The 22744-nt window shown below is 37.4% G+C and overlaps 1 protein-coding gene across 4 annotated transcripts in view; it reads right to left on the bottom strand.

The window, feature by feature from the left end:
- The window catches only part of RBM25 (RNA binding motif protein 25), a 59547-nt gene that overhangs the window by 17816 nt on the left and 18987 nt on the right, over positions 1-22744 (bottom strand). For all 4 annotated transcript variants that reach the window (XM_023255809.2, XM_045060178.1, XM_003987804.6 and 1 more), the window contains 5 exons: positions 19286-19343; positions 13915-14075; positions 4862-5047; positions 3439-3492; positions 3117-3200 (listed from right to left, as the gene is read on the bottom strand). In XM_023255809.2, the coding sequence (XP_023111577.1) occupies positions 3117-3200; positions 3439-3492; positions 4862-5047; positions 13915-14075; positions 19286-19343 (543 nt within the window). The remainder of the gene's footprint in view (positions 1-3116; positions 3201-3438; positions 3493-4861; positions 5048-13914; positions 14076-19285; positions 19344-22744) is intronic.

Raw genomic sequence — 22744 nt, 5'->3', positions numbered from 1 at the left:
CTTCCCATTACGTAAAAGGTTACTACTTGAAGGTTTTAAAGGGGAGGTGGGGGAGGAGAGTCAGGTCACTGTAATACAAATAATCTTCTACCCTCTGGTTTGCCCACCCTCCAAAAGATAAGCTGAATTCAGCCAAGATTTGCCCTATTATCTCAATGGAAACATTTACTCCCACCATTACAAGATGGACAGCCCACCAAATACAAAAAGTTTGAAAATACACTCACTTCAAGCAAAAATGTACATAATTGTAATAGTCTCATTTCACTTAATTTTAAAAGCAACATATTTATGCCCATTATGCCTATAAGACAATAAAAATATATCAACAGTGATAAATCCATCCTTGGAAGGAACGATTGCATATGAACTTACAGATGCTGTGCTAGGACATGGATCGCCAACACTGGATTAACCTTGCCTACAAGCTATGTTTCTGGGAGGAAGAGCAAGTACATGGTTCACAAATAAACCAAATAACAGAGTCAGACCAAGTTTGTACCCTGACAAGATTACCAGTGTACCACACGGTTTCTACACAAACTCCGAAAAAAAGAAAAAAAAGAAAAACCCAAACAGGAAAAACAAAACGAAAACAGAATACATTTATCCCTTTGGTTCCATGTTTAGTGTCACCGAAAAGAAATTTAAACTGCAACAATAAAATGTGCATTTTTTTTTTGTCTTTTCTCAGTCATGTAAAGCATTTAAAACAACTTTAAAAAGCAATCTTACCTGTCATACTCTTTTTCTCTCGCTCATGGTTCAGAGAACTGACAGAGGATTATGAAAGAGAAGCTAATGCATGAGAAATCAATATATTCAGCTGCTGTGCCAGTCTATATCAAAGGAGAATGTAGGCAAAGCCAAGACTGAATACACTGAAGTTACAAAGAGAAGAGAAAAGAAATGGTAGAAAGAGGACAGAAACTGAAAACTATTTAAAGGGGTAAATTAGAATGTCTGAAACAGTTCTAATGGACTATAAAAATTTGTATTGTAAAATGAGGCTAGACTACACAAAACTTACCTCAGTGTCATACACTTATAAAGAAATGTTTATTTCTGAGATAATAGATACTTACAGATCTATTTTAGCTGTTCCAATAATAATCTCTTTTGTAGGATTTAATGTTTTTGCTTTTGCTTATTCACTGCACTACTTCTTTTTTAGATGTATAGTTCCACTTAATGTAAATAATAATTTGTTTCAGAACTCATTTCAAAAGTTTTGTTCTAAGTAAATGAACAAGTGAGTGAATCTGGACCATACTAAATGCACTTCTAAAACAATCTATATGCAGTAGGTAGACACACACACACACACACACACACACACACACATATATATATTTTAAGACAAACACTAGAGAAAGAGAATATGGAAGTGAGTCTAAAAGGATGTAAGAAAGTAATGAAATAATGAAGAGGAAAGGACAGGAAAAAAAAATCATAAATCTTACCTTAGTCTCTCTTCAGACTCGTCCGTGCTGTAAATGGACGCCCCCTGCCACGCTGATACCCTGACAGTCCGTGGTTATTTAATAAACTCATACCAAAACATGCAAAGGTTCACTGAGCTCATTTTTTGTTACTGGAGTTTCAAATGTCCCCTTTAACCATACCACCCAACAAAATGAACTATATTTTGTTTTCATTTTGATCTTTTTTTAAAATCCATTTTGGAAATTCAAAACATCCCCACCCCCCCCACCCCCCAACAACAGTGAGATAAGTCTAAGGCAGTCAAATGCCTGACAGCTTCTCAAACTCTGAAGCAAATATCTTTTGAATTAATTTGTTAAAAACACAATTTCATCATACTTTACCAATGACATGACAGGGTTTAACAAATAACAACAAGGGGGTAAACCACACACACAACCGTATACCATTTTCAAGCTTACTCAGGCCCTGAATTTGCGTATTGAACCTAACCAAAAGTATCCCACAGTATCCCAAAAGTATCCCAACTAATGACTTCCCACAGACTACCATTTAAACTCAAAATTAATTTGGGAAAACTTTATTTGTGCTTTTAGATACTTAGTTCCCGGAAAAGCACTGTGTATGTGAGCTAGGGCTGGGCATCTGGATAATAAGTGTTCAGCAGCACTGATTCAATAGCATTAATTGTCAACTTGGGATTTGGAAAGCAGTTAGAAAAAAGAAGATCGTATAAAAGAAAAAATGAACACTTAACACTTCACTGAGTTAAAGATCACTCAGTATTTTGAGTAATAACCAGTAACATCTTATTATCTCTAACATGAAAATACATTTCATGCGATATTTGCATTTTACCGTCCATAAGCATCACCTTCAACACCAGCGAACACTCACAGATGCACTGTCATTGAGAGAAGCTTTCAATAGGCAAAACTCGTGAGTGGGATTTACTATGCACAAATACCCATTTCCAAGCCAGTTACCCCTTTGCATATTTTTCTGAGGGGGCATCCATAAATATAATAAAAAACAGAAGCTCATACTTACATCCTATTCCTTGTTACTTTCCAAGCTGAGAGTTTCATCTTGCATTAGTCACCATATGATCTCTATCATAATGGTGGGGGTCAATGAATAGATTAGCTTTATGGGAATTTACAGTTCTTCCATGCATCTAAAATTTGGTAAGTCTGGTAACCACTGACCTACTTTTTAAAATCTCCCCCTCTCAACTTAAATCTACACAAATATAAATCTTAAATTTCAATCTCGGCCCTAAAGCAAAGGTTTTCCTACGATTAAGTTAAATAAATGCCCCCAGCAATACACTACAGTGTAGGTTATCCTGCTGCCCCACTGAATCTAGTTTAAATCTGATCTTGATGTTTATGTTAAAATCTAAAAGTAAAATTAGCTTTTATTCATACTCAAGTGAGGTGACTGTAGAGTAGTCAGTAACTGCAACAACTAAGCACAATATGTCAAGGACCACTTTAAAATGGTATGGTCTTCTGTTTCTTTGTCTCTATCTAGATATTAATTAACCTATAAAAAGCATTTAAAATTATATTCTAATGTAAGGTTGATTTTTTTTTTTTTTTTGTCTGTTTGCTTTGGATTCTGTAAAAAGTCTAGATTGGTATCAAGTGAAAAAACAAGAATACTACCTTGTGTGTGTCTCTGAATTTGCTGATCTCTCGGGATATCAGATCTCTTTTGTCTTCTTCCATTTCTATAGCATTTATATCCTCCTAAAAAAAGATAGGGGGGGATAGGAGAGAACGCATTATAGATCAATCTACATCAATACAAATATATTAAAACTAGAAGTTAGATATTCTGTACACCTTACAAACAGATAGTAACTAAACAAACAGAACTTATATAGTAAGAAATCTAGTGATCTAAGTTAAATAATGAGATGTCAGATGAACAAGAATCACAAATCTGGCCATTAGCAGTAAACAGTCATTGTCAATGTAAACGAACCTTAGTGATGAGTGGATAAGGGATCAGTGGGGCCACTGGAAATCTACGGAAAATCTGCGGAAAAATCCACAAAGATTAAAAAAAAAAAAAAAGCAATGAGTTAACATTACTCTGCACAACAATGCTCTGTATGTTTATACTATAAGCAATGCAAGATTTCTGTGACATTTTCTTGATTTCAAATTACTTAATAAAAAAGATTTCACTCACTCTCTTTAATCCCTCCTGTCACCTACCACCTCCTCACCCTCCAATTCCCCCAGGCAATGGAATAAGCAAAGTCTCACTAGCAGGATTTTTTCCTCCAAACCCAGGAAAAAACCATACCAACAAAATTCACCCATAATTCCTGCCATACAGCAGGATTTGATTCTTTCCTCCCAACCCATAACAAACAAATATGTCTAGTAATTTTTTCCCTTCCCATTAACACTGGAAGAGGAAGAACAAACTCTAAAACATCAACTACCCTATGACTATCAATTCCCATTCCCAACAACTGGCATTTCACTAGACAGGTTTTTAAGGTCACATAAGGAAAAACAAGCCAAGTGATAAAAATGTATTTGTCCAGAAAGCTAATTGAAAATGAAATTCAAAATAAAATAAGGCACTGAAATTCAAAATAAAATGACTGTAACTACCCCTTCATTTTAAAAACTAGAGTGTATGTTTCACAGTACTCTTTCATGGCACAATAATCTATGCACGTAAGATACTTCCAATATTTCAAAAAAATACTCCCCATAATTCTCTAAATTTATCCAAAGCAATGAATATTAAAAAAAAAAAAACATTTTCTTTCAACCTGGACTCCTTACTATTTAATTAGCTTAGGCAGGCAAAGAGTGGTAAATTAGAATACCCTGGGGAGGAGTGTTTCATCTTGTACTACTCTTTCACAGTCCTCCAGTTAGAAGTTCAATGGTGTTACTGTCCACAGAGGGAAATAAGCAGTAGTTTATAAGAAAACGTGGCTAAGAATCAAAGAATGGGTGAAAATCCTCAGTGAAGGACATCTGGTATCCTGCTTAGAGCAGGGATAGAACAATATCAGGGAGTAAGACAAAGCAAAGCCAGCCCCTTCACGGCCAAAAAAACAAAAACAAAAAAACTTCCTTTGTCCCTTAGTACCAGCTTCTACTTCGTGAGTTAAGGTTTTTTCTTTATGAAATTTGAATCCACAGATAAATACAAGCATCCATGCCAGTGCATTTCAAACACACAAAACAAACATTCTGGTAAAAAAATTCATGAGTTACTTGATTAAACATGGTCAAATTAGGCTTAACTGTATATTGTTATAAATGCTAGTCATTTTATTTTCCCCTTGAAAGTGAAAATAAAATGAAAGCACAAGAGTGACACCATAAAAAGTAAACCGTAGAAATGACTCTGTTGTCAGAAATCAAATAACACATACGTCCTCCTTCTTTTCCTTCTTCTTCTTCCTGGGGTGAGAGTCAGATTCCTGTGAGGGGGCATTGAGCTCACTGGAGTATTCTCGAATTAAAACTTCAATGGCCCCTTTGATCATCTGATCTCTTCTCTTTGTCTCTTCATCTAAGGCTTCTTCATCATCATTAGTGACAGTTTCTGGCCTTGCATTCTTTAAAAAAAAAAAAAAGGCAAATTCAGGGGCAGGAAGGCAGAAAAAAAATAAAAAAAAACAAGAAAATTAAAATCGTTCTAAAACAAGGTAGTACACAAAACAAACATGTTTTTCTCCAAAAGAGCATCTCTGTAGTCTGAGTAAATGCAGATTTGGTTTTGTTCTTAACTTCACAAAACTAAACTTCATTTGACTTACTGATTTTTCTCAGATACTGATACTTTATCATTTTCTTTTGCTTTCTTCCTTTAATAGCTAATATTCTGACCCCCAACCAGTTACAGGAAGATTAAACCACAGGACTAACATAGTACACAAATACATCTGCAAAGCTTTCAGGTTTTCAGACTGTCTTGCTCAAATACTTCCACAAACTAATGATATTTACTACATTAACCAATTCAGACTTGAAAATTTAATTATGTGAAAAAAACAAAATACACTTGTATGCACACTATGACAGCCACCTTTACAGACACCATTTAAAATAAACAAAAGCAAAAAATAAATAAAAATAAAAATAAAATAAACAAAAGCATGTGCAGGTTAAACAAATGAAAAACACTAGGTAGCTATATACAACAAAACGCAAGCATTAAAAAAAAAAAAAAAAAAAGACAAAACAAAACGCAAACATCAGATAGGCCAGGGGCTGAAACAACTGCATCTCTTTTCCCCTTCTGCTTTCTATAATGTGGAAATACCACTTAAAAAAAAAACCAGGTACTTATACTCTAAGAAGGAACCAACTCTAAATACTACATAAGTCTTTCTCCCATGACTTGCACATGTAGTATTACAAAAAATAAAAACACAAAATTCATGTTGTAATGCTTCTCGCAAGTAACTATTTGCAGGATTTATTACTTTTTAATATTTATTTATTTATGAGAGAGTGTGCACAAGCAGGGAAGGGGCAGGAAGGGGTTGGGGGGGTTGGGGGGGTGGCGGACACAGAATCTGAAGAAGGCTCCAGGCTCTGGGCTGTCAGCACAGAGCCTAACATGAGGGCTTGAACCCACGAACTGTGAGATCATGACCTGAGCCAAAGTCGGACACTTAACCAACTGAGCCACCCACGTGCCCCTAGGACTTTATTATATTTTAAAAGAAAACTAGACTAATTGTGTTGATGTGAAAAAAAAAAAAAAATTACTGACTTCTAACGTACTATAATTCTTTTTGTTTTTATCTTAGTTCTATTTTAAAAGGCACCTGGTAAAGGAATTAATTCAATTCAAACTACAAAATTTAATCATATATATTTAAGTTTTTTTGTTTGTTTGTTTTTTAGTAATCTCTACACCCAACATGGGGCTCAAACTCACGACCTCGAGATCAAAAGTCACTTGCTCTTCCAACTGAGCAAGCCAGGTGTTCCCAAACTACAAAACTTAGAGAATGACCTCAAAATTTGGGGTAATTTCGTTACTCTCAGTCTTTTCTTAAAACTAGGAAAAACAGAAAAGTATGACAAGCAAAAACATAAAGATGTATACAAAAACTTTTGTAATTTAAAACCGTACACACACATGCCTCAAAGTAATTATCTATTTACTTGGTAAACATGTTGTTATGTGTTTTCAGATTCAAATAAGAATGCTCTTCTGCATAAATGCTGGCTCTTGTCACAATGCATACAACTATTCAAGGTAAGTTTCACATCTTGTGGCTCCTTAATATAACTTAGTGATGTCAGATTTCATAATTCTGAAAGCAACCTTCAATGGATACTTCTTCAACAGGCAAATTTTTTTTTTTTTTTTTTTTTTTACCAGCTCACAACCCTGAGATCAAGAAGACCTGAGCTGAGATCAAGAGTCAGGACACTTACTGACTGAGTCACCCAGGCACCCAACAGGCATCTATTTCTTAATTTTCTCAACAAATTTTTTTTTTCATTAGGAAAAAAATTTTTTAAGTAATCTCTACATGCAAAACGGGGCTCGAATTCAAACCCCGAGGTCAAGAGTTGCATGCTCTACCAACTGAACCAGCCAAGCGCCCCCTGGCTCAACAAATTAAGAGACTACTATCTGCAAGGTAGGTACTAGGCTAGATGGCAAAAAATTCAACATGGGGAAAAGAAATGACCTTGCCCTTAAGTATTTAGTAAATAGGATAAGAAGTTACGATACAGGTAACTTCAAGTTAAGTTATAAAGTGTGGTATAAAACTAACCACTCGAAGTTCCTCACTTTCCCAAACCTGCCTCTTGATCCAATCTTGCGCCAACTTTTTACTTGGTTATCTTGGATAAAGAAGTTTTATGCAAGAACAGTAATTAAACTTAAAATTTATTTACCAAAAACACTGTAATCTATAACTGTGGTGATGTGTTTTTACTTTAAATCGATAATATATGGCAATAAGGTCTCTGTGCAGCATTCACTAAAATCCCTTCAGTAATGCTTCTGCTTCTTCACAGGTCTTTTTTCTTTTTTAATAATTTATTTAAGTTTATTTATTTATTTTGAGAGAGACAGCATGAGCGGAGGAGGGGCATAGAGAGAGAATCCCAAGTAGGCTCTACACTGTCAGCACAGAGCCACCAGGTGCCCTCTCCACAGGTTTTAAATTAAATAATTAACCTGCCAGTAAGTTGCCACTGAAACTGTAGGTCCGGAGACACACATGAACCATTTCAACCCAAATCCTCAACTGCTGAGACCTAAATTCTGTATTATGAAAATACCTTTGGGGTGCCTGGGTGGCTCATTTGGTTAAGTTCTGACTTCAGCTCAGGTCATGATCTCACAGTTCTTGGGTTTGAGCCCTACATCAGGCTCCACGCTGACAGTACAGATTTGAGCCCCTCTCCCTTTACCCCTCTCCCACATGTGTGCACCCTGCCCTTTTTCTCTCTCTCTCTCTCAAAATAAACTTAAAAAAAAAAAAAAAAGAAAGAAAGAAAACACACTTTCTGAGAGACCATCAAGTCTGTCTTTAGCATTTCCCCTACATTCTAAACTCCTTTCCACGAACCCTCTACATCTCCATGCTTTCCTAAGCATAAGACTAGAAGTAGGGTTATAAATCTGAAGGCCTGGTCATTTAAAAATACTCAGAAGCCCCTGAGGTCCCTCCCACCACCATCCCAAATCAAATTTAAATATTAGTATAGCTGGTCTTACCTAAGTTAGGAGTAAAGCATTTGAAATGAATTCACACCTTCTGAATGACTACCGTCCTCTGATCTACAGAGAAAATGTACATTTTTAGGGGCACCTGGGTGGTTCAGTCAGTTAAGTACCTGTGTCTTGGTTTCAGATCAGGTCATGATCTCACAGTTCATGGGTTCAAACCCCACATCAGGCTCCATGCTGATGGTGCAGAGCCTACTCGGGATTCTCTTATCTCCCTCCTTCTCTGCCCCTTCCCCCACTTGTTCGCATGCTCGCTCACTCATTCTATCTCAAATAAAGTTAAAATTAAAAAAAAATTTTTTTTAATATTTATTTTTGACAGAGAGAGACAGATACAGAGCATAAGCGGGGGAGGAGCAGAGAGAGAGGGAGATACAGAATTCAAAGCAGGCTTAGGCTCCAAGCTGTCAGCACAGAGCCCGACGTGGGGCTCAAACTCACAACTGTGAGATCATGACCTGAGCCAAAATCGGGATGCTCAACCGACTGAGCCACCCAGACGCCCCTAAAGTTAAAATTTTTTTTAAAAATGTGTATTTTTAGAAGGAAAGCTTATTAGCCCAAATCTCTTCACCAATTGTTAATGTAAGAAAACCAAAAATAACCAGACATATCATGGAAGGAAAAGTTCTTTTTGGTTTCAACTTAAGGTCTACTTCTGGGTCTTCAACCATACACAATTTTCTGATTTCCAGTTTTTTCTTCACTTCAGAAACAGAAAGCACGTTCAGTAACACTGAGCAGCAAAAGATGAGGGGGTTAGCAGTACAAGAGGACCACAGAAACCAACTGAATATCTGCGAGGTTTATGTGGCCCACCTATTTAGCTCTTTTCAGAGGAATTAAAAGCTTCAATAGTAAAGCTACTGGTGGTAAGGCTGAAAAACACCTCTTCCAGGCTCACTCTTTGGCACTGACTTGGTTTTGACTCTAGGGTCCAAAACAAGAACTTCTTTGGGAACTTAAGTAAAAGCAGAGCACTTTCTTTTGAGAAAATGTAGATTCAACCAGACTAATCTCCAGCAAAGATGTAAAAATTAAAGATGTCCCTATCTGCAGCATGCATCCTCAATTAAAATGCAATGCCAAGAGGCTCTGTCCAGAGATTATCTATACTTCCAACACTGGTCAGAAGTCATTTTTTTTTTTTTTTTTTTTTTAGTTTATTTATTTTGAGAGAGAGAGAGAGCAAGTGGGGGAGGGCAAGAGAGAAAGGGGTAGAGAGAATCCCAATCAGGCTCCGAAATGTCAGCACAGAGCCCAGTGCACAGCTTGAACCCACGAACCATGAGATCACGACCTAAGTTAATGTCAGACACTTAACCAAATGAGCCACCCAGGCACCTCCAGAAGTCATTCTTGAATGTGTGGTTAACAACCACTACTTGTGATGATCAAGCAGATCTCTCTACTCCTAATTGCTACTCCTGAACAGCCAGAAAGCAACAGGGCATGAACTACATCAGTATGGCTACCCCAAAAGGAATACTTTTACTGATGGCCAAAGATTGCTCCTACAAATTCTGCAAAATCTATATGAAAACTTTCAATCAAGCTGTTAGACAAGACACATAATTCCTCTTGAAATTCTGGGTGAAAGTGCTTACTTCTGCAGCACATATACTAAAATTCTGGGTCAAGAAAAATCTCTCTTTCTAGACAAACTTGTGTTTCTTTTCTTTTTTACCCAGTAAGAACTATACAAATAATTGTGCTTTGTCTTCTGCTTGGGAATCAGGAAAATGCCTGAATACATTATCATATGAGTTCCTTAATGTCTCATTTTTTTTTTTTTTTTTTTGAGAGACAGCACAAGTGAGTAAAGGGCAGAGAAAGACAGAGAGAGAATCCCAGGAAGGGCAGAGAGAGAAAAAGGGAGACGGGGAGAGAAGCAGGGCTAACCCGAAGTGGGGCTCATGCTCACCCCAAGCGGGGCACGACCTCGCCCAAAGTGGGGCTCAAGCTTCACTGGATGCAGGACTCGAACTCAGAACAGTGAGATCATGACCTGAGCCATCCTTAAAAACTGAGCCATCCAGGCACCCACTCCATGTCTCATTCTTGTTATCATCCATCTTAGGTCAGTTTTCTACACTTCTCCACAACAATCAACAATAAAGAAGAAAGAACAACAAATACCTTCTCATATTTTATCTTGAAAAATCATGACAAATCTGTAATCTACTCCATAATAGTTACATTTACTTAAAAGTTATTTGAAAAAAATGATCTGATAAAAATATCTGAGAAGATCAAAAATTATCTGATCAGCATTGCTTTTTCTTTTCACCAATACTGTTGAGTAAGTTGCCATTCTAGGAAACTATGCCCTGTCTTGTGACTTCAAGTATCTCTGGGCACTATGCCAAATCCACCCAGACGGCAGGTCTGTGAATGTTTTAAATTTCATCTTACCTGAAATAATTGTTCTGTTTTTATTGGAGGTGGCTACAATTCTATTCTTAAAGATACAAACAGATTTAAATTATGGTTCCTCTCACTAATAGTGATTAGAAATTAAATCAAAGTCACAACTGTGCATTTCCTTATACAAAAAAAGTGATTTGCTTCATGTACAGAGTACATGATCTGCAAATGCTACAAATTAAACCACCTCACCAGCTAATGATTAAACACAGGGAAAAAAAGAAAGACACCCAGGGAATTATATAAAAACTGTGAAGACATTAAATCCATGCTTTATTTTAACTAAGAATTCAGTTATCACTGCAAGGAAAATCTAAAAAGTCTTATTTTAGAGTTGTGGGTTTTTTTGGGAGAGAGACAGCGAGAACACAGGGCGCCCACGGGGGAGTGGCAGAGGGGGTGGGGGAAAGAATCCCAAGCAGGCTCCATGCTGACAGTGGGGCTCAAACTCTAACTGTGAGGTCGTGACCTGAGCCAAAATCAAGAGACAGGTGCTTAACCGACTGAGCCCCCAGGTTCCCCAGAGAGTTGGTTTTTTGATGTGACAGGAAACACTGTTGCTGTGAAATACAGCTTCTACTCCAGAGAAGCTGCATTTTATTATTTCTTTACAAAACTAGGTAAAGACAGTAAGATTACCAGGTGAGCAATATAACTGCAACTGCCACTCAATAAATGAGCATCCCATTCTTGCTATGGGCAACATACTGTCCTAGGTTCTGCAGAGGTACAAGAGGAAGAGACACAGTCTGTGAGCTTATTGTCCTTCCTGTTTGTAATCAGAGACATGGAAATCAAACAGGGCACAAGGGGGATGAGAGACAGATACCAACAATATATGTTACAAAGCAGACTGTCCTAACACCAGTAAAAACCTGGAAACATAGATGGGAAGAGAGGAATTAATTCTGCCTGAGAGAAATCCAGGATAGGACTGACAAGGACTGTATGAATCAAGTAACATTGTAATTAGATCTGGATAGAACTGCAACAGGGAGCTTGGATGGACAACAAGGACACGAGATGTCAGAAAAGCACAAAGGAAGTTTGTGGAGATATATGATTGACATGAGAAGGACTGATGAGAGAAGCTAGAAAGGTAGACTGAACGAGCCTTGAATGCCATACTAAGAAGACAGGCTTTATACTATGAGAAATTCAAAACCATTAAGGATGTACGAGCACACAGTTGACATACTTATGTTTTAGAAATATAGGCGGTGCTAGAATAATCAGATGAGAGGAATGAAATCCAGAGAAATCAGTTGAAATTTACTAAAAGTCCAAGAAAAGACAGAAGTAAAAGTCTATTTACAGAATACAGAGAATCAATCTCTATTTATGAAAGAAAAACAAATTCACATATTCCAATTAAAACTATATTCATCCATACAGAGAAAAAAGTCTGGAAGAATATGCAACAAAAACATATACAGGGGCTCCCAATGGTGATAGGATTATGGGTGCTACTGAATTTCTTCTTGAAATAGTTTGCTTTACACTGGGTGTTATATGAAAGTGATGGATCACCAAGTTCTACTTCTGAAACCAATACTACACTGTATATTAACTAACTTGAACTTAAATAAATTAAAAAGTAAAAAGTAAATAGATGTGTCTAGGCAGAACTCACAATAAATGCTGATTAAACTGTAAAAAAAAAATTTTCAATAAATGACGGCATGTACTTAAAATAACAGTTTGCTTTATAAAGGTTTTTGTTAATGCTTTTTTTAAGAGAGAGAGAGAGAGAAAAAGCATGCATGAGTGGGGGGAGGGGCAGAGAATCCAAAAAAGGTTCCACAATGACAAGACAGACTAATGTGGGGCTCAAACTCACGAACCGCAAGATCATGACCTGAGCCAAAGTCGATGCTTAATTGACTGAGCTACCCACGTGCCCCAAGATTTTATTTATTTTTTCTTAGTGTTTATTTATTGCTGAGAGAGCGTGAGCAAGGGAGGGGCAGAGAGAGGGAGACACAGACTCCAAAGCAGGATCCAGGCTCTCAGCACAGAGCATGATACAGGGCTTGAATCTACAAATCGTGAGATCATGACCTGAACCAATGCCAGAAGCTTAACCAACAGCCACCCAGGCTCCCCCCACGATTTTCTTAATAACATTTTCTGAGGTTTTGTTTGCTTGACAAAGAATATACACTGTTTTTGTAAAGGAGGGAAGAGTAATACCAAGAAAGCTATTTCTATTTTGAATGACAATGAAAGCGTAAGAGCAAAAAGGCATTTTTGTTTTTGTAGAAGAAAGAAGGTAACAATAAATCCATTTTAAATCCATTCAAGTTTGAGATGCCAAAAGGAAATAGGAAATACACTCAGGTTTTAGCTATTTTTTGTTTTGCTGAAAGGGAGTAATGACGAATACATTACAACACATGAAAATTTCCTTTACTTTAACTTCACTTAATATGGGACCCAACTGAGGAAAGTAGTAAGATTTATTTTCACTTATTTTAGAGCTTGTGGTTTTTTTTTTTTTTTTTTTTGAGAGCGAGAGAGAGCACACACTCATATGGGCGACGACAGAGGAAGAAGGAGAGACAAAATCCCAAGCATGCTCCACGCCCAACATGGAGAGCCCAAAGCGGGGTTAAATCCCAAGACTCTGAGATCATGACCTAAGCCAAAATCAAGAGTCAGACACTCAACCAACTGAGCAACCCAGGCACCCAGAACCTGTGTGATTCTTTTTTTCTTTTAGTTTATTTTTATTTATTCTGAAAGAGAAATAAAGAGCAAGCAGGGGAGGGACAGAGAGAGGGAGACGGAATCTGTGCTGACAGCACAGAGCCTGACATGGGGCTCCAACTCATGAACTGTGAAATCATGACCTGAGCCAAAGTCAAGAGTTAGATGCCCAACTGACTGAGCCACACAGGTGCCCCAGAACCTGTGTACTTCTAAAAGAGAGGGCAACTAATTAAAATTGTGTAAGCTGAACTATATTTTGTTGTACTTACTTACAAAGCTACCTTAATGAATTAGCTGTTAGGAACAGTCTGTACCAGTGTTTTCTCTGGCAACTTAACCTTGTCCAGCCTCCCTCACTACCTTTATCCTAACCTGGAACAAGCAAACCAACCATCATCCACCCCCTATGGGTAGATAAAAGACTTCGATAAACTGCAAAAATACCCTCCTGCTTTTAGCCACAAGTACATATTATGATGAGGATGATCTTGTGAAGCCCCATATTAGATTCCCTTATAAGAAATACTTACACTGAAAGAGCACAGTAAGCCTAAAAAGACAGCACTATAAAAAACATACCCCATTAGAAGCTTTCTTTTTTGCTTTCCATTCATCCAGTTGTGCCTTTGTCTTTGCATCAACTTTAACAAGTAGTTTCTTCTCTCCAATCTGCAGGTCATGCAGTAACCTGAGCGCACGGAGGGTAGATTCAGGTTCCTTATACTCACAGAAGCCAAAGGCTAAAAATGGGTGTAAAGAATTCATCAAATATCAATAGTTATGAAAACACAGTATTTATGGAAAATTAAAATAATTAGAGACCAAATGTTTTTAATACCAAGATTTTTCACATTGTCACTCCTCTCTTTCCTTCAATTACCTTTGATTTTTTTTAACACCCTCAAACCGAAAGAAAAAAAGAAAATCAGGAAAGAAAAATTCTAATCAGGGAAATTGTTACTTATTAGAAGTGCTGATAAAATATTTAGCAGAACCAGCAAATTTCATAATGGAGTCTTTTAATTATTTCCTGAATTCATTCCACCCAGACTTCCTAACCGTTAGCGACAATTATATGACATCAGGCTGCTTGAACCTGTTAAAGCTCTTTTCAACTCTGAGTCGTTAAACTACAAAAGTACTGAACTTTTATCCTAGTTATGAGTCTAATTTTTCTGTGTCTGTTTCATTTTAGTAACTACTCTAAGCATTATTACCATGACTTTAAGCCAGAGATATTAAAACATAAATTTTAAAAGAGTAATCTAAAAATTTAAAGTAAAAAAACAAACGAATCCAAATACGTATACAGTTAAGGAAATAACCACACAGAAAGGAACTATTTTGAGTGATTTTAATTTTTTTTTTCTTTTTTTTTAAATTTTTTTTTCAACATTTTTTATTTATTTTTGGGACAGAGAGAGACAGAGCATGAACGGGGGAGGGGCAGAGAGAGAGGGAGACACAGAATCGGAAACAGGCTCCAGGCTCCGAGCCATCAGCCCAGAGCCTGACCCGGGGCTCGAACTCACAGACCGCGAGATCGTGACCTGGCTGAAGTCGGACGCTCAACCGACTGTGCCACCCAGGCGCCCCTAAAAAAATAAACATTTTTTTTAAATGTTTATTTTTGAGAGAGAGACAGAGTGTGAGCAAGGGAGGAGCAGAGAGAGAGGGAGACACAGAATCCGAAGCAGGCTCCAGGCTCTGAGCTGACAGCACAGAGGCTGATGCGGGGCTCAAACTCACGAACTGTGAGATCATGACCTGAGCTGAAGTCAGACAATTACTGACTGAGCCACCCAGGTGACCCTAAATTTTTTCTTTTAACGTTTATTTATTTTTGAGAGAGAGACAGAGTGAGTATGGGAGGGGTAGAGACAGAGGGAGACAGAGAATCCGAAGCAGGCTCCAGGCTCTGAACTGTCAGCACAGAGCCCAATGCAGGGTTCAAACTCACAAACCGCGAGATCATGACCTAAGCCAAAGTTGGACACTTAACCAACTGAGCCATCCAGGCACCCATCTTCTGAGCGCCTTTAAAGCAGTAAATTTGACTCTAGATTTTTTAGTGTGATATATCATAAAGACAAAGACCTGTCAACAGAAAACTTCTATCACCATATTGCTGATGAGTGTAGATGTTATTAGTCTTACATTGTTGTATATGAAATATGAGATGAACCAAGCCAGTAATTATCATCCCAATGTCCTTGAAACTAGATTCTCAGTATGGGAATACAGATATAACAGAAAAGCTTAAATAAAAACCGTTTAGTCCTGAATGTGAATTAACGTGCATTGGAAAAATGTAAAAGCAAAGACTAATAAACAAGTCTTGTGATGAATATACCTAATTGCCAGCTTGTGATTTTTAAAGCAATTTACCACTAAAAAAACCCAGAGTTCCTTAAAGAAATGGCTGACCCTAAGTCGAGGACAGAAGAACTACTAGATAAGCTTAGATTCCAGATTCCAAATAACAAGGTAACTATTAAAAACAGGCTGGTGACAAAACCAGTGGAAATCTAACTTGCAGAGGCGTCTTAAGACAATTTAAGCTTCACTAGCAATAACGACAATAAATTCTTATTAAGTATAACAACAAACCGAATAGGCTTCAATCCTTAAGTTCACAATGGTTCTTTAAAAAAAAGTCACTGCTGGGGTGCCTGGGTGTCTCAGTCTGTTAAGCGTTGGACTTCGGCTCAGGTCATGATCTCATGGTCCATGAGTGCGAGCCCCGCATCGGGCTCTATGCTGACAGCTTAGAGCCTGGAGCCTGCTTCACATTCCATGTCTCCCTCTCTCTCTCCCCTCCCCAACTCATGCTCTCTCACTCTCTCTCTCTCAAAAATAAATAAAGGTTAAAAAAAATTTTTTAATAAAATATAATAAAAAAATAAATTAAAAAAGTCACTGCTAAAGAATGTTGAGGACACAAACTCATCGTTTTGAAAAAAAAATCAAGGAACCAAAGCATTCACCCTATTTTCCTTACATCAATTATACCTCTAACCAAATACTAGATGGAGATAGAGGTTTATTCTTACAGCAGTAGTCTAATAAAGACTTTTTAAAAATGTTTTTTAACATTTATTCATTTTTGAGACACGGGGGGGGGGTTGGGGGGAGAGAGAGAGAAAGACAGACAGACAGACAGGGTGAGTGGAGGGGGGGCAGAGAGGGAGACACAGAATCTGAAACAGGCTCTGTGAGATCATGATCTGAGCTGACAGACACTTAACTGACTGAGCCACCCAGGTGCCTGATTTATTTTCCTTTTCTTTTCTTTTTCTTTTTTTTTTCTTTTTAATGTTTTGGGGGTCACTGGGTGGCTCAGTCAGTTAAGCATCGGACTCTTGGTTTCAGCTCAGGTCATGCATGTTCTCATGGTTGGTGAGTTCGAGTCCTGCATCAGGCTTTGAACTGACAGTGTGGAACCAGCTTGGGATTCTCTCCCTCTCTCTCTGCCCCTCTCTCACCCATTCCCTCAAAATAAATAAAAACTTGAAAAAAAGTATTAAAAATTTTGTTTAATGTTTATTTATATCTAAGAGAGAGAGACAGAGACAGAGTCAGGGCAAGTAGGAAGGGGCAGAGAAAGACACAAAATCTGAGGCAGGCTCCAGGCTCTGAGCTATCAGCACCGAGCCTGACACAGGGCTTGAACTCATGAGCTGTGAGGTGATGACCTGAGCCAAAGTTGGACACTCAAGTGGGACGCTTAACTGAGTGAGCAACCCAGGCACCACAAGAAGATTTATTTTTCAATGAATGAATGACAGTAGTCCTCAAATTAGACTAGCGCATTTTGCAATCCTCCAATGAATAAATCAATCCAGGAACAGACAATCAACAGCTGCATCTCAAACCACAAAAAATTAAAAAAAAAAAAAAATAATAATAATAATCTAGTGTCTGATGATGGAAGAACAATACCTTTAGAAAATTCTTATAAATAAAAGCATCAAAAAAATAACACATATGAACTCAAATCAAAGTCTCAAGATACAACTACCAACCAGTTTACATAAAATACGGAAGACAGGGGCGCCTGGGTGGCTCAGTCGGTTAAGCATCTGACATTGGCTCAGGTCATGATCTCATGGTCCATGAGTTTGAGCCCCGCATCGGGCTCTGTGCTGACAGCTCAGAGCCTGGAGCCTGCTTCAGATTCTCCCTCTCTCTCTGACCCTCCCCCGTTCATGCTCTGTCTCTCTCTGTCTCAAAAATAAATAAACGTTAAAATAAAAAAATTAAAAATAAATAAATAAATAAAACATTAAAAAAAAATTTTAAATAAATAAATAAAATAAATACAGAAGACAGAGAAGCACTGGCATATTATTCTGCGTGGAGCTGCAATCAGCAAATCTAGACTAAAGAAACACTACTGGGAAAATGACATAGTTTCTTCCACAAATAACTGCAAAGGAAAAGAGAGCGAGAACTTAAAATATTTTTAAAAAGTCTTAAAAATATGCCAGCCAACTGCAATATGCTATGTATAGATCCTGAATTAAACAAAATATTTAAAAATTGGTATTTGTGACATCTGAACACTGACTTACAATATTAAGAAAAATAGTTAATTTTTGAAGGTCTTATGATAGTATTTTCAGTAAATTTTTTAAAAAACTCCTATCTTGTAGAGATACACACTAAAATAGGATGAGTGCTTGGGATTGCTTAAAAATAATATATAAAGAGGGGGTGTGATGGGTGCTTGGGATTGCCTAAAAATAATATAAGAAGGCGGTGCCTGGGTGGCTCAATGGTTAAGCATCTGACTCTTGATTTCGGCTTAGGTTGTGATCTCATGGTTCGTGAGTTTGAGCCCTACATCAGACTCTGCTCTGAGAGTGCAGAACCTGCTTGGGAGTCTGTCTCCCTCTATCCTCTGCCTCTCTTTCTCAAAAATATTTTTAAAACAATAAAAGAAATTAAACAATAAATTTAAAAATAACATAAGGAGGAAATGGATAGGGTACAGCTTCAGCACAATTGACCATGAGTTGATAAAGCTAGGTGATGAGTATGTGGAAGTTCATCACACTACTCTAATTTTATATGTGCATGATTTTTTCCATAATAAAAAGTGTTTCAAGAATGTACATCAGTCGGGGTGCCTGGGTGGCTCAGTCGGTTAAGCGTCCAACTTCAGCTCAGGTCATATCTCACGGTTTGTGAGTTTGAGCCCCGTGTCGGCTCTGTGCTGATAGCTCAGAGCCTGGAGCCTGCTTCAGATTCTGTGTCTCCCTCTCCCTCTGCCCCTCCCCTGCTCACGCTCTCTCTCTTTTAATAATTAATAAACGTTAAAAAAAATTAAAATCTTTAAAAAAGAACATACATCAGTCATTAAGCATCTGACTTTGTCTCAGGTCATGATCTCATGGTATGTGAGTTCTGGCTCTGCATCAGGCTCTCTGCTGTCACCATGTGGAGCCTACTTCGGATCCTCTGCCCCCCCCCCCCCCCCCGCCCAACTCCCACCCCTCCCCTAGCCTCCCCACACCCCGTCTCTCAAAAATAAACATTAAAAAAAAGAATAATGTACACCAAACAGGTGCTTTTACCAAGAAGAAAGAACAGCCTGCTTCTAAGACAAACAGGTCATCTCACCATCAGTTCTCCTGCTTCCTTCCTAAGTGTTGAATGCTAATCATACACTCCTGCTCCGAGAAAAACAGACTTTTCAAAACAATACTGTAAAAAAAAAAAAAACTCTGAATATTTTTTCCTCTCCTACCTCTTTCCTGTTAATGCTTTTCCACTTTCTAATCTCAACTCCCAGCTAAATCTTTCCAACCACCTTTAATCCTATTCCAGTAAGAAGGAAGACAAAGAGTGCTAACAGAATACTCCATGGTTAAGGGAAATAAGAGTCAAACATGTAAGAAGCTATCTATATAGCTTAAAATGATCTTAATAAGAAAGAATTACCTACCTTGAAGTTTCCCAGATGCACCTTGTACTCGCTTCCAACTCAAAACCAAGCCACATTTCTTCAAAATAAAAAACAAAAAATGATCATTACCATTTAATAAAATAAATTAATTTGTAATAAAAATAAGAACACAATCATATTTCCACCAGGAGAAAAATAAAAGAAAAAAGAAAAAAATCATACCAGCTATTAAATTTCTTAAAATTCTCTCAATTCCCACAAGCTTATTATATAAAAGCAATATACATCATTTAAAAGAAAAATAATAAATTCTTACAGATTCTTATTTGCAGAAAATTGGCTACCTTTTAATATAGAAATTTTACAGCATTATTTACCTTATCCAAAATATATACAACACCAAAATTACCAGTATCATAGTATTTAAAATAAACTATAAAAAAATTCAAGTAAATTAGTCCATAAAAATTATGTTTTAAAACACATGTATATACTATAAACAACTTTTTAAAGATTTTTTTTAAGTAATCTCTATACCCAATGTGGGGGCTCAAACTCACAACCCCAAGATCAAGAGTTGCATGCTCTACCCAGTGAGCCAGCCAGGCACCCCTATATCATAAAAGTCTTTTAGTAACATGGGGAAATGCTTGATAAGGATACAAAAATAACATGGGACATGAAATTGCAAATATACAGTAAGACTTTATGCAATGAAAAAAATTTTCGATAAATCAGAAATATGAGTGGAGCAGGTTACCTGAAGAAAACATTATTTTGTTTACTTGCAAAGTTTTTAAACATTATTTCTAATTATTAAAGTAAAAGCTAGAAGGTTAAAAAAAAAGTTATTTGTGGAAAATGGTAACTGAAGACTGCCTGTCAAAACTAAGAGAATGCATGTATTTTTCACATCTTCCTTCACAGAAACCAATAAAATGAAAATCAAGGAATATAAAAGATAAAAACCCATGAGATCAAACATTGCAGGGGGAAACAGCACCAGAATTCAACAAAATTTTAAGAAGACAAAAGGCAAGGGGCGCCTGGGTGGCTCAGTTGGTTAAGCGACCAACTTCGGCTCAGGTCATGATCTGCCCATCCGTGAATTCAAGCCCTGCGTCAGACCCTGTGCCTGTGCCTGTGCTGACTGCTCTGAGTCTGGAGCCTGCTTCAGAGTCTCTCTCTGCCCCTCCCCCACTCGCGCTCTCTCAAAAATGAATAAACATTAAAAAAAATTTTTAAAGACAAAAGGCAAATGGAAGGATGGGAACTCATTCAGTGTATCAAAGAAAGCCATAACTCCCAAGTGTTAACAGATGAAGATACTACTGAGAAAGAATTAGGTTAATGGATTCTACAAAGCCAAGTGGACCTAGACTAGAGGTAAAAGGTGCGTACAGTAGAGAATGGGTTGCAGAATGAAGCTGAATAAAAACAGGTGCTTGCCTGACAATATGAATATGGAACAATCAAAGCCTCAGAGTTCTTTTCAAGCAACTACTCTAATCTCCACCCCCAGAGAAGATAGCCTGCTATCTTTATAAGAAACTATACTATCCCCATCCTCAGGTAAAGAAAGAATGAAGTTATGAAGAAAGTGAACAGAACAGATATGAAAGATCAGGAAGGGATACAGAATGGGTAACAAGGGCAGCCAATCATATGCTCACTAGGCATGAAACCAATCAACTGATGGCTAAATTACCCTACAATGATGTTCAACATTTTACAAACCCAGCATTTCCACACAAAAAGACTTTTAATCCCTAACTCTTAAATGTAAGCAATCAAGGATCACTAGACATTTAAGGCCTTAAAAGAAAAATAAGGGGTACCCTGATGGCTCATTCAGTATAGCATGCAACTTGATCTCAGGGTTGTGAGTTTGAGCCCTGCACTGGTCACAGAGCCTACTTAAAACTTAAAGGGGAGGGGCGCCTGGGTGGCTTGATAGGTTAAGCGTCCGACTTCGGCTCAGGTCTTGATCTCACAGTCCGTGAGTTTGAGCCCCGTGTCGGGCTCTGTGCTGACAGCTCAGAGCCTGGAGCCTGTTCGGATTCTGTGTCTCCCTTTCTCTCTGCCCCTCCCCTGTTCATGCTCTGTCTCTCTCTGTCTCAAAAATAAATAAACGTTAAAAAAAAAAAAATTAAAAAAAAAAAAAAAAAACTTAAAGGGGAGCCCCGGTGGCTCAGTTAGTTAAGCATCTAACTTCGACTCAGGTCATGATCTCACAGCTAGTGAGTTCGAGCCCTGCATCAGGCTCTGTGCTGATAGCACAGAGCCTGCTTGGGATTCTCAATCTCTCTCTCTTTCTCTCTCTCAAAATAAACAAACTTTAAAAATAAATAAAAAAGATGTTTCAAATAGAATATATACATTATCTCCACACAATTGTACACAAATATTCACAGCACCGTTATTCACGACAACCAAAAAGTGGAAATACCCCAATTGCCCATCAACTAATGAATGGGTAAACAAAATGAGGTATGTCCATCAGATGGAGTATTTGGCCATAAAAAGGAACGAAATACTGATATAAGCTACAATATAGACGAACCCTGAAAACATTAAGTAAAAAAGAAAAGACAAAACACAAAAAGCCACACATACCCTATGATTCTCTGTCTATAAAATACCCACAATAGGCAAAACTACACAGACAGAAAGTAGGATAGTGGTTGCCATACACTGGGGAGAGAAGAGAATGGGAAGTGACTTACAGGGTACAGGTTTTGTAGTTGGGGTGATGAAAATGTTCTAGAATGAAGTTAGTGGTGATGTTTGTACAACTTTGTGAATATACTAAAAACAACTGAATTATTATGAAGGGTGAATTTTAAAGTATAAGTATTATGTCACAATAGAGATGTTTTTTAAAAAAATGTCCTCCCAACATTCCTTTGGAAAAAAGTTGGCATTATCTTGTAAAACTGAAGATAAACATGCTGTAAGACTCAGAAATTCCACTTCTAAGAGAATACATGACAGAAGTTTTTTCATGTTCACTGAAGACATGACATTACCAGTAATCATACAGCAAAAAATAGTGTTAAGAAATAGAAACAATCCATAAGACTATCATTAGAAAATTTTAAATTCCAGGTCATGATCTCTTGGTTTGTGAGTTCAAGCCCCACATTGGGTTCTGTGCTGACAACTCAGAGCCTGGAGCCTGCTTCGGATTCTGTGTCTCCCTCTCTCTCTGGCCCTCCCCTGCTCATGCTCTGTTTCCCTGGAGCCTGCTTCGGATTCTGTGTCTCCCTCTCTCTCTGGCCCTCCCCTGCTCATGCTCTGTTTCTCTCCCTGTCTCAAAATAAATAAATAAATAAATAAATAAATAAATAAATAAATAAATAAATAAATATTTTTTAAAAAAAGAAAATTTAAAATTCATGGTACATTACTACAATCCAATGGTACATAGCAATAAGTAAACTAAAGGTATATACATATTAGGTGAAAAAAACCAAGTTATATACTATAGAATTAAAA

Source organism: Felis catus, chromosome B3 (genome assembly GCF_018350175.1).
Source record: "Felis catus isolate Fca126 chromosome B3, F.catus_Fca126_mat1.0, whole genome shotgun sequence".
NCBI classification, from domain to species: domain Eukaryota; kingdom Metazoa; phylum Chordata; class Mammalia; order Carnivora; family Felidae; genus Felis; species Felis catus.
The sequence above is the reverse complement of the archived record's forward strand: the minus strand, read 5'-3'. Positions and strand labels throughout refer to the sequence as shown.